Source organism: Acanthisitta chloris, unplaced genomic scaffold (genome assembly GCF_000695815.1).
Source record: "Acanthisitta chloris isolate BGI_N310 unplaced genomic scaffold, ASM69581v1 scaffold82, whole genome shotgun sequence".
In the NCBI taxonomy this organism is placed as follows: domain Eukaryota; kingdom Metazoa; phylum Chordata; class Aves; order Passeriformes; family Acanthisittidae; genus Acanthisitta; species Acanthisitta chloris.
The window spans coordinates 232059-244860 of record NW_008661962.1 but is presented as its reverse complement, the minus strand read 5'-3'; the positions used below and the strand labels follow the sequence as shown (position 1 = coordinate 244860).

Below are 12802 nucleotides of genomic sequence, written 5' to 3'. Positions count from 1 at the left end.
CCTTCGAGACTGCAATCATTTCTGAAGTCTTTTTGTCAAGCTGAGAAAGCCTAAGGCTGATGGTATATATTTTGTCTAATAATTGCGGAAAGAAAAGACACATGAAAATATCTAAATAGGTTTTGTAATAATACGTCGAATCTCTGTCACCATCTCTTCACAGTGTACTTTATGAGGAACTAGGGTTCAGATTGTACCTCTGAGTGATGAAGTAATTTCCTATGGTGTGCAAGAGATTAATGGGACACAACAGATGAGCTGGTGTCTAGTGCTAGGGATTAATTTTTGTTAATTTTAAACTGCAACAGGTTTACGTGAGAGGTAGACACAACTGAGGGACATAGACCATCAAGTAAATACCATTGCAATCTTCAATTTCCAGATGACTAACCCCACATTTCCAGAGTAAATGGAAAATCCCTGCTCCGGGGTGCATGGTAGCACAAGGTGGCCAATCCAACCTCTGCTCTACATATTGAGAAGTGACTGGTCCTATTTCCTTGACTTGCATAAGGAAAGATCATGCACTCCTTTCGAATTTTCTTGTTTCTCCAGCCCCTGCAGCTTTTTGACAAAGGCAAAGAAGGTTACTGAAAACTCACCATTCCACAATCTAGCAGAATAGGTGAGTAAAGTGCCACAACGTTTTAACAATTGGCACACACACTTTAAACCTGTATTGCTTCCAAACAGTTAGTGTCACAATAGATTTAGAAAGATGATGACCCTTTCTTCTTGAAGACTTGTTATTTACCCGTGAGAGGTCTGTATGCAGTCCCTTCTTTTTCGTCACCACAACAGATCAAGTCCATGCTTATGACTCTTCCACCACAGCACTGCTGGTTGAAACTGTCATGCAGGGATCCACCACAGCAGATTTGATTGCCCGAGGTGGAGTAAGGCATTCCCTGGCAGCACGAGTCACCAATTCCAACTGAAACTCTGTTTTCCTCTTTGTTAGGGCAGCATACTTCTCCTGCCAATTTAAGAATAGAATTAAATATTTTATGCATTTATAGCTCTTGAAATTCCTGAGAGGCATTCATCAGATAGCAACAAGTCTGGATTCACACGTTAGTAGCTTCATATACAGAAGGTTCCATGTGAAAGCACGGAATAATTCAATACTTTTGAATGCTATAAAATTATTATATTCATTTGTAATAATAATTAAAGAAACATGCATCCATTAATTCAGGCCCAAGGCTGTAAAATATCAAAATGCAAGCATGACAAACTGAGAAGATCAATGAAAATAATGTCTGTATACATGATAATTATACAGCTGAAAACCTTTTGCTATTGCAGCTACATAGTAAAGCTGTGTTTAAGAGAACCATCAGCCTACTTATTCTCAGTAAAAAAAATTCCTTGTCTCATTCTAAACTTGTTTTGACTAACTAATTCACACTGCTTAAAGCGTTTTTCCGTGACACTCAGGACTACAACTCACAAAGAAGTTAAGGATTGAACTCACTTTAAATATTAAATACCACCATCACAACTGGTGGGCTTGGTTGCTAGTTAAGCAAAACCATCAGCTTCTGCAGGAAAAGACCTTAGCATTAGATTGCCAATGACACTGACAGTATAATGGTGGGGTGGGCTGGGCTGGGATAAACTGTGCTATGAACAAAGCAGATGCTGCTATAAAGGATACCAAAATTATGGTAAACGGCAATAATTTCATTCACTAGTGTCTGCACTTGATCTGATTCTGTGTTCTAACGGTCACAGTTTTATATTATCTCTCTGTGTTGCACTGTTTTCTGTGGCTCAAATGTAATTTGGAAGGGGTAGTGGGTTTGCTTTGCTATTGAAGCTGTGTAGTAGAGTTGATTAAAGTATTTTGACTCCTGATTGTTAATCAAAGAAATGTGTTTTGATTTTTAAAACTCATATTTCTCATTGAAAGCAATACCTCATGTCCTTTTCTTATGAAATGCTGGGAATTACAGATAGAGAGTTCTAAACCCAATGCAGCTTTTGTCAGAAATAAACATGGTATGTGATTGTAACCTTTCTTCCCACATCCCTTGCCACATCCCTTTCCTTTCTTCCCACATCCCTTGCCAAAGAGGTGCCTTAGGGTGGTAGTAATATTATTGTTCTGCCTCCCATCTTAGTTCTGGGATGGATGTTTGTACTTCTTTGTGCACTGCTGTTTCAGAAACTGAGATTCTGCCTACCTAATTTGTAATCTTCATGCCTTCAGCCTAGTGTGCTTCAGCACATCTAGAGCTATCAGGCTGGCCAAACAACATCTGGGAAATATGTATGCTTAGAGAGTTTCCTGTATAAATAACTTTATCAAATAAAGTCAATAATAAACAAAAAAAAAGATGAGAACAAATTTTTAGAGTATAATAGATATAATCTGTTTAGATACTTCATCATATTTTCCTGCTTTCCTCAGAATCTAATTTAGTTGCCACACACAGAAAGTATTAAAACGCAGAATGTAGCTTACATGTATTGGAAATAAAACTAGGGGTTTTTTAAAGTACTATTAGACATAAGACACAAAGGATCAGTAACCTTGTCATTAACCTCTCAAAATGGGATCCATTCCAAGCTAGGCTTGAAAATGTTCTCTCTCTGAAAACTACCGTGCAGTCTTACCAGTTAATTGTTATCCTTATCAAATAATGACCCACATTAACATTTAGCTTGAGGTTATTAGCATATTTATAAAAATAAAAAAGAAAAAAGTGACCAACAGTGTTCATGTTGCTGCCCTTTGGAGTATAGAAAAAGAGAATGCAGCAAGCATACTTCGAAAAAAAATTGTTTAAATCACATTCAGACATTCACTGTTTCATGCTTGTGGACTGCTGACTGAACAAGAACTACTTTCAGACATAAGACATTTTGTTTCACTGTGCTTTTCTTTCTTGATGTAAACAACAGTAAGCTAGTTAACATAGACCACTGGATGGGAACAGAGGTCACAGTATAATCTCTCCATTTCAGTACATTGAGATTAATGAGGCCAGCAAAATACTCTTCTTTGGCTCTTCCATGTGACAGCATTTTTCTGATGACATCATGGAAGGCATTCTAATATTGTGATATATGAATTGCTTTTCAAAAGATCAGAACTTGGGATGTACTGAATATGCTGGCAAAATTTCAAGTGTTTCTGTGCCTAGGGAATGTGTGCCAGTTCATGAGTAATAGAAGCATTTTAGCTCCTGACCTGACAATTGTCCACAAAGAGATAACTCTGAACACTGCCCTTATGAAAGGGATCTCTCCTCCCCCTTTTCCTCCCCTCTCCCTGTCAACAATAACCGACCAACAAACTGGAAAACCAAACTCTGGGCAGTAACACAGAGGCACAGTTTTGGCAAACTTCCCAAACAGCTCTGAGAATTAGAAAAGGATAAATTTCCATCAGAGTTAATACATGTGGGATGGATACTTTGATCTGTAGCACTGGTAGAAAAAAAAAAAGTAGACAAATTAGAAACAACTAGAAGTGGTGTAATTCATAATATCAACACCAAATGCTAACAATTGCTCAACAAAAGAGCTGGCTATGGAAAATCTTGTGGGGTCAAGTCAAGCAGAGAACTAAACTGCACCACCAAATTGCCTGATGGTGTTCCTATTAAGCAGAACTACCCTCCCCATTATGCAGTACTTACTGCAATTAAGTATAGTTTGGCATAAATTAGTTCTCTGGGAAATGACCCAATCATCAGGTTTCATCAATTAAGCCTTTATTGTATAAACAGTGTACTGTGCTTAGAAGACAAAGTGAGTGCAATTTTCTTTGCTTATCCCACTGAACACAAGTCACAAAGACATCTATAAATCTTGATAAATCCTAGGTTTATTGCTATGTTTTCATTCTCCTTGGTTTAACAAATATATCAACTTTGTTGTTTTGCTTTGTTCAAGCAGTGGAGAGGAGTTGTCTCTTACCTACTAAAACTCTAGTGTAATAACCACCACAGCACTGATGTTTTGGTTGCACAGCGTGTATCTGACCACCACAGCAAACCCCTGGAGAATTAAGAATAAATGGAATGTACTTGTCCTCGCAGCATTGGAAGCCAGGTTTACTGTCGTGCAGAATCCCATTACAACATACCTAAAAGTAGTTAAAAAAAATCAGTTAGGCAATATCTGTTAAACAGAACATAACGTGTTGTCTGGCTAAACAATGTATATGAAAACATGTGCAACACATCCTAGTACAGATACTAATATGACTGCAGTCAAATAAAATGTAACTTGGCTAAAATTCTGTGCCCTCCAGTGCTATAAGACTTCAATAAACTACTGTGTATCTGACAGAATGCTGCTATTCTGTGGCCTTCAACCATACTGCACCTTAATAAAATAGTCAATTAATATGAATCATGGTCATATGCCTTGCAGGCTGTTTGAGTCTCTCAATGTGGAGTAGACTGCAATATGTGCATATAATCTACCATCACCTTATCCTTTCCTTTTCTTCCCAATTCTTGTTTATTTATTTATTTATTTATTTATGATGAAACATACAAGCTGAAACCATTACAACTAAAAACCAGTATTTCCCAATATGAGCTCTTGGGTTCTCTTTCATAAAAAAATAAGTGGCATTTTCTCCTTATAGCACATGATCACTTACTTATGACCGCAGTTCTTCAGACAATGTGATTACAAGAGAATAGTATTTATATAAGATGGGTTTTTTAAAAAATAAAATTTAAATGGAAATGAATTTAGAAAAGGCCTTTTAACTGTGGACTCCTTTCTAGGTACTCTCGATAAAATTATCTGCTTGAACAATCAAATAATTATTTGCACACTTACTCCTGTGTCGACAGAGTGGCACACTGTATACACAGCAAATCATATAACAGACTCAGTACAATCACTGTAAAAATTGTAAACTTGGAACCTAAAATCAGTGCAACTTGCATTAGCCTCTTGCAGCTAGACATGAAATGGAGTTGGCAGTAGATCACAGATGCTAGAGCAGAGTCACTCCTTTGTTTTCTTTTGACATGGAGCAGTTCCACCACTGACTTTAACCATGTTCTAAATCAGGTTGTCTTAGGAGCAAAGAAAGAAACTCTTCATCTAGAAGGATCTTTCATTTATGTAGGTCCTTTAACTAACAGCTAAGAAAAACTTCAAAAAATGTGTATTACTAGTCTCAAGATATCTACTTTGTATTACAATTATAATGGTAACAAAAATGTATATATCCATAAAAATTATTATTACTTATGTTATAAAAAATTCTCTTTGACTTCAGAAAGTGCTTTGTTTGTTAGCTTTTGAATGACCTTTACTCAAGCACCCATGAGAGTACTAGGTTAGGTTCTGAAGTTACAGTTTACAATACATAAAAAATATGTAACCCAAAATCAACATGAGGTAGGGCAGTAGGGGTTCCTGTTTTCTCATTATTTTTTAGGTTTTATTACCTTATATTATTTGAATTGTCACGCTGTTTTCTGCTTTTCATGCACATTTAGCCATTCAGCATCTGTTTTACACTACCAGTGTAGCTGAATTTTGGCATTTTCTGCTCAGGAATTTTGAGTCTCTGTCGGTCCTATTATAATCTTTTGCTGTCCACTTGTGTCACTGGTAATACAATCCAATCTAAGAATTAAATTAACCTACTGTTCTTTCTTCCAGATCATTAGTTAAGATGTCAAATAAAACTGTGCTTTACACCTCTTCTCTGCTTCCTAACTCTTGGATATTTTGTAATAACTGGCTCCAGGCTGAGTTTTTCTTCATTTACAGTTGGCTTCAAAGAAACCTAAAAGTTTACCTGATCCCTCTATATTTTCAAGTCACTTAAAAGCATTCTTAAAAATATTAAATCAAGTACTATTGTGCCACTTTCCTCAGAGCAGATCATATTTATCAACAATTCTTTACACTTGTAAAAAATGCCCTCTGTCCTGTCCTTTTTAACTGCAACCTGAGCTTGAGACACCAGCCAGTAAATTCTGTAATCCCCTGCATGAAAGGAAGCCAAATACATGTTCCTCATGAATTCTTGATCCAAATTCGTGTGCCCCTTGGGATTGTATCTCCCTCTGTGGTCTGCCTAGCCCATTATCTCCTCTTCTTTTCATGGATTTAATTTGCCATCCTTGTGCTGTTATTTTCAGCAACACTCATATTTCATCTGAACAGTCTTTCCATCTTTCAGATGGAAGTTGCACATCTTTGGCATTATCCAGTCTCAAATGCTTAAGCAGCTATTTTACTTTCCATGTGATGTTTCCAGTTTTAAGAAATGTCTCTTCTCTTGTGAATTCTCAGTAGAAAGAGCTGCCCTGTATATTTCACACCAGCACTTCGAGGGCAATTTTGGTGTTAACACTGCAGCATTCTGTTTGGAGCATTATTTGTAAGATTGCAGTATGCTGGTGTCTCTCCTTTGCCTCAAAAGATCCCTGGCTGAACATCCAGTTGTGTAACAGTAGTTTCAGCAGATACTTTTCTTTGCTAAAATCACTTAAGACACTCAGTATTTCTCAATAACTTATAGACAGTTTCCAAAGAGAGGTCCAGTGAGTTCTAAAATTTCCATCTGGCATTACCATTTGATATAGTTGGTGCTATTATGTAGTTCCGTAACATCCTTTGCAGTCAGCTGTAAATTGTTAAATAACACTTTTTTGGCAGTCCTCTAGAGAGAGTTTCCATATGCATTGATATTCAGCCCAAGGATGCTGCATTATCAATCCATGAAATGAAATGTACTCAAGTAATGCTAAAATTGTGTCATTGAAAAAGAAGAAAAGCAGATGGATTGAAAGCTATAATGGCAAAAGGTTATTATTATCTCATCCACTTAGATCTAAGCATGACAGTCCTCACTGGATTATGTTATTATGTATATGAAAGTAGAAGCCTCATAGAGAACCGATACAGTGTCAATAACATTTTAGGCAGGTTGGAGATCTCACCCTCATACAGAGGGTTGAATGCTCAACATACGCTTGGTAACCAAAAGATCTTTACTGTCTATGGAGATGATACAAGATGTTCATCCTTAGCTGTCATGGGAGCCCTTAAAAATACCAGTAGACCGAGTTACTCGAGAATCTATCCTATAGTTATCTGCCCACACAAGCCCAGAGGGACTGTGGCCCAGGAGCACAGGGACTGGGAGGGGTTGGGCACAAAGAGAAGCTTATTACAATACCCAGAAAAGGCCCAGTCAGCTGTGACATTAGCACAGGGTAACTAGATATCAAACCTGGCAGGCAGGATTACACGATATTTTAACAATTCTTAAAAATACTCCGAACTTATCTATGCAACTCTCTTTTAATTACAATTGTGTCATCCCTGATCCCTCTGCTTGCTGAAGACTTTGCAGAAGGATATTATCTGGCCTTATGGACACATGCCAGTTGAGCTAGGACTGATTTACTCAAATAAACAGATGTGCTAGGCAGCCATGTTTATCCTTCTTGTCAAACGCTTGCTGCCAGAGCCACTTTGTGAAATAGCAATTCACAAAACACTCTCAGGAATTCCTATTAGCTACAGGAGTTCATTAAAAATTTCTGCCTGTGGAGCAAACACCAGAGTAATGATTGACCTATCATGTTCTCATGTGAGAGGGAATATTTTAAATTAGCAAGACTCCTTCTTTTTTACTTAAATTATCTCTGAATCTATACAGACATCCTTTTTAGCTAAGTACACTTACTCATCCATTTCTCAAACTGTTGTTCTCTTTTGGTAATTGATACAGCCTTAGATCTAAAATCCGTGAGCAGAAATTATTGTTATGCTGTTACAAATCACTGTATATTGTCTTCCCAAAGTGAGTTTCATTTCCTTTCTTTCAGGTATGTTACAACAAGAGTGTAATCTTTTTAAAGGTTCTCTAAGTCTGAAAGAACTTGAAAAGAATTTGTACAAAATTGCTAGCATTAACAGTAAATTTTACATAAATATTGATGGAATATCCTTCACCAGTGTCAAGACATGTTAGTTTTCACTTCTGAAAATTGTGCTTTTGAGGTTAGCTATCAAGCCACTGTTTTATTGCTCCTGACCTTAAAAAGAAGAATCCTGCTGGTGTTTTTAACAAATGGCATGTTCATTATGATGAGTAAAGGGGTAAGCCTGTACTTCCTAGTAATGTCAGTTATATTTGATTAGTTCATTAACTGCAGATTTATACAGTTTGTTACAACTGAAAATAAAAAGTGTTGAAGCTATATTAACACCTTCAGTCAGGACCCTTTTAACCACTGACGTTCATACTCGTGATCCGAAGTGTACAGAAATCATTAGGCTTTATGCCACTATTTTAGTTACATTTTTATTGTACCTGTCTCATTATTTTCAAAGTTCACCTCAGGATGCCAGTAACAACAGAAGAACAGTTTGGTAGCTATGTGGATAATGGAGGAATGCCTTCCCCATTCGTACTGAGATTATGCTCCCTCATGTGTGAAGCTTGGACACACTCCCTTGTTAATTGAAGTACCTCTGCAGATCTCATGGTATGTGCTCTGGAAGCTGATGTCTGTTTTGAGACTTCAAATATGGGTAGTTATGGATACCATCTCTCTGAAAACAGCTAGAAAAAGACTGATAATTTTAGCAGCTTGGGAATACCCAAGCAGCACAGGTCTGTTGCTGTAAAAGATTCACAGGACACAGGGATCCTCCTGGCAGCTGGCAAAATTCAATATAAGTGTATTCTCAGCTTTTCCACAAAAAAACACACAGAAAAATCTTTCTAAATTCCTTCCATGCTCAAGAATTATAAATCCATCCAAGTCTGATTAAACAACAGGGTAAGCATACCAGGCACAGCATGTATTCACTTTAGTTAAAATAACAAAGATTCCTAGCATCGAAGCAGAAGACTGGATAACAACTAGAAAGAGGAAGTAGGGATCTGATGGCAAGATTATTTAGGATGGCAGGAATGTTTAGTCTTCACTGGGCTTAATATCAGGCCTGCATGAGCCCATGAATGTGCATGTACACATGTCCCTCATAGTGAAAAGGTCATTTGCTCTTTTAGAGATTCCCAAGGCAGCTCTGAGCAAGTTGGTTTATTTGAACAGCACAGTGCTAAGCAAAGATACTAACCTGGATCCCAAAGGCAGCACATGCATAGCAGTGCAGCCTTGCACCTGGGCTGTTTCACACTGCCTTTCTGATATAGCTATGCTACTTAGCTGGACCCAACTCAGACAGCATTAGATGAAGAGCCTCTGCTGCACACCGAAAATACACCCTTGTGTTTCTTTTACTGAAACACTTTGGTTTCTATAGATGGAGTGGCTTATATTTTGGTGATCCCTTGTGTAGCTGAATTATAAAAAATCCCTCTTTTTCTGCAGTGCCTTACAACAGTAAGCTGATGATGCCAAATGCAATCCATAAATCCATACAGAAAGATTAATAAATAACCAAAGACATATCTCCAAATAATTTATGTACAAAAGGCCTACTTTTCCTCTCACTTTATACTTACAAATTCAAGTAAATTGTAAGAGGGAAATTAGATCCATTTTGTCCTTTATACAAGATGCAATAAGTGACTTGAGCAAAAGTGAGAACGCCATAACCTATCTGTTTATCAGAACTACATATATACAACTGTCTGCTTTTATTGATGTCAAATGAAAAAAAAACTTGTTTATTATTCTGGATTTGCACATTACTTAAGCTGCTCAGCATTTAATTTTCAGTGGCATATCTTTGCATTTGGCTATACAACTAATGTATGGTGAATAGATCATGTTGGATGGGGCCTTGATCAAACTGGTCTAGTGGAAGATGTGATTGCCCACAGCAGGGGGGATTGGAATTAGATGGTCTTTAAAGTCCCTTCCAACGCCAAACATTCTATGGTTCTATGAAGTGCAGCCTGCATTGTGACAAGAGGCTTTCTTCAGAACAAGTGTAAACTGGTCAGAGTTGCTTTTCTTCTCTTCTGTCCAGTAGACTGTCAAACCCAAGGACCACAAATACTAGCATAAAGGCTTCAGCATTATCACTGGCATGACTGACAATGAATGCTCTAAAAGTGTGAGAGAGGACTGCCACATAAGGTCTTATATGCTGTCATGTACACCAGTTTAAAAGGAACACAGACATACCAAGATCTCTGTAGTTATCTCTTACAGACATTTTGGATGGCTAGTGCAGATATGTATAGCAAACCAGACAAAGAACTGGGAGGGGAATTTTAATCAATTCACCCACAAAAATTACTCCCATATCATGTTATGTAGGAGTGCTCTAGTTTCCTGTGGACCTCCCAGTCATTTATTATATATCCCTTACTTAACAAATAGCACCCACTGGTAGCCACAGTCTCTGAGAACCATTAGAATAAAGTAATGCAAAATTAATTAGAAAAATTAGAAAGTCATGAAGCTATAAAAATAAATGAACACACTCCAAGCTCAAAGTTACCATAAAAGTACAAAGGAGAAAAAATACAATCAGAGGAGAAAACTTCTAAAACTAATATAATATAAATATAATTCATATACATGCAAAGATCTATTAAAAGTCTACCATGCCAAAAACCAGGAATAAATACTTCTACCTTTTAGAACAAAGGGCTGTCCATAACTCACTTAGAAGATGTCAGAAATACTTAGGTTTAGTATAGTACTGTTTTCAAGGGAACTCATAAGCTAAAGCTGTGTTGGAGGGTATAATTTATATTTTGATTTGAACCCCTCAAATAACTCACTCCCTTAATTACTGTCTTGTCTGACAGAGAATCTTGTGAATACATATTGTTTTCTTTAGTCACAGAACATGTGATGATATCTTTGACAAATAGAGACACTATTTCATGACATTAAATCTTACTTTCAAACTAAGAGTTTTCTATCTCATTTGTCAATAAAAACCATTACAGACTCCTGCTATGCTATTGATCTTACTCCTAAACAGGAACTCATATGAAGATTAACCTGAAAATAGCCATAATTTAAAAATGCACCTGACAAATCACAATAGATCCCATTCAGAGTTGCTCATCATTGTCATGTAACAGCTACCCACTTGTAGCTGAATCCAAATAGATTTTCTCTACTGGAGTATTTGGTCATTAAGCATTTAGTCAAGGAAGAATTCAAGTGGGAAAAAAATCCCCAGCAAGTCACGTTAATAACCACTATTTGCCATACAGGATTTGAGGAATGATTCCTCACACAGAGAGAAGCTCTATAGTTTTGCTGGTGTTTTTCAAATTCTGTATACAACTAGAAATTTCCTGGGGCCTTTAAGCAGTGCAATGCAATCATTTTATGCCAAAGGAGCCATATGAACTGCCATCATGTGCTCCACAGATACCCAAATGAATACTTGAGCTGACAAAGCATCTGAGAGGAAATGATTAGAGATCTGCTTAGCCGCTTGGATCCTCACAAGTCCATGGGACCGGATGGGATCCATCCCAGAGTGATGAGGGAGCTGGCAGAAGAGTTCAACAAGCTGCTCACCATCATTTACCAACGGTCCTGGCAGTCCATTCCAATGAGGTGGTAGATTCACCATCCCTGGAGGTTTTCAAGATTAGACTGGATGTGGCACTTAGCACCATGGTCTAGTAACCACGGTAGGGTTGGACTCAATGATGTTGGAGGTCTTTTCCAACCTGGTTGATTCTATGATGGCATGTAGCTGAGCAAAACTGTTTGAATCATAGCATATCCTGAGTTGAAAGGGACCCACAAGTTCATCAAGTCCAACCCCTGGCCCTGCCAGAACACCAAAAGTGTTCCTTGAACTCTGGCAGGCTTGGTGCTATGACCACTCCCCTGGGGAGCTTGCTCCAGTGCCCAACAATGCTCTGGATTAAGAAACTTTTCCTGCTACCCAAATAGGTTTATTCCTAATAAACCTCCACTGACACAGTTTCACGTCATTCCCTAGGGTCCTCCTGTTGCTGGCCATCAAAGAGAATAGACCAGTGCCTTTTGGCTGCCAGGGCACACTGCTGACTCATATTCAACTTGCCATCTACCAGGACCCCCAGGTCCCTTTCCATGGCACTTCTCTCCAGCATCTCGTTCCCCAGTCTGCATGTACAGCCAGGGTTGCCCCGTCCCAGATGCAGAATCCAGCATCTGCCTCTGTTAAACTTCATTTGGCTGGTGAATGCCCAGGCCTCTTATTAATCTAGGTCTCTCTGTGGGGCCTCTCTGCCTTCAAGGGAGTTGACAGCTCCCCCCAGTTTAGTGTCAATTGCCCCAAGTAGGATGCAAAATTACATACAGAGGTCTATATACATATATGTATATCCACCATGTAATTTGTCACAATGGGGTGGTGTCAGTGGACTCAAGAGTTTGGTAGTGACATTCCTCAAACTTCGGTTATATGTGGCTTGTGATATTTACATATAGCCTGATTTCCTGGGATGAACATATGCACTATGCATGTGGAGCAAAGCTTCCTGAAGGGAATAAACTTCAGACACATCCTTGTGAAGTGAGGTGGTCCACAGACTGGTTGGGAATCTAAAGTCCCCATCCAGAGTTGATGGATGCTTCAGAATGTATTTGAAGGAGTTTTGAAACATAGGTTCTGGCTTAGCTTTCTGTGCAAGGAATTTAGTTCTCATGTGTTAAAATGACTTCTACCCTGAATAAGCATATAATAAATTAAAACAATCTGAGGATTCACTTCAAAACTGCACTATTGCTCCAAACCAAACAACCACATTCATAAATGCTTACCAGTTCACTTATTCTGAAAGGAGAAATAAAGTCAAAAAACATAGACCTAAACCAACAGAATCACTTGTCATTAGCTGACTCTCACACACAGCTGT

At 38.0% G+C, this 12802-nt stretch overlaps 1 protein-coding gene across 1 annotated transcript in view; it reads right to left on the bottom strand.

Annotated features, from left to right (window-relative positions):
- Nucleotides 1-754: 754 nt before the first annotated feature.
- USH2A (Usher syndrome 2A (autosomal recessive, mild)) overlaps nucleotides 755-12802 on the bottom strand; it is a gene marked incomplete at both ends in the record, with an annotated part of 237604 nt that continues 225556 nt past the window's right edge. Inside the window, 2 exons of the mRNA XM_009070392.1 lie at nucleotides 755-976; nucleotides 3931-4099. Coding sequence (XP_009068640.1) covers nucleotides 755-976; nucleotides 3931-4099 — 391 coding nt within the window. The remainder of the gene's footprint in view (nucleotides 977-3930; nucleotides 4100-12802) is intronic.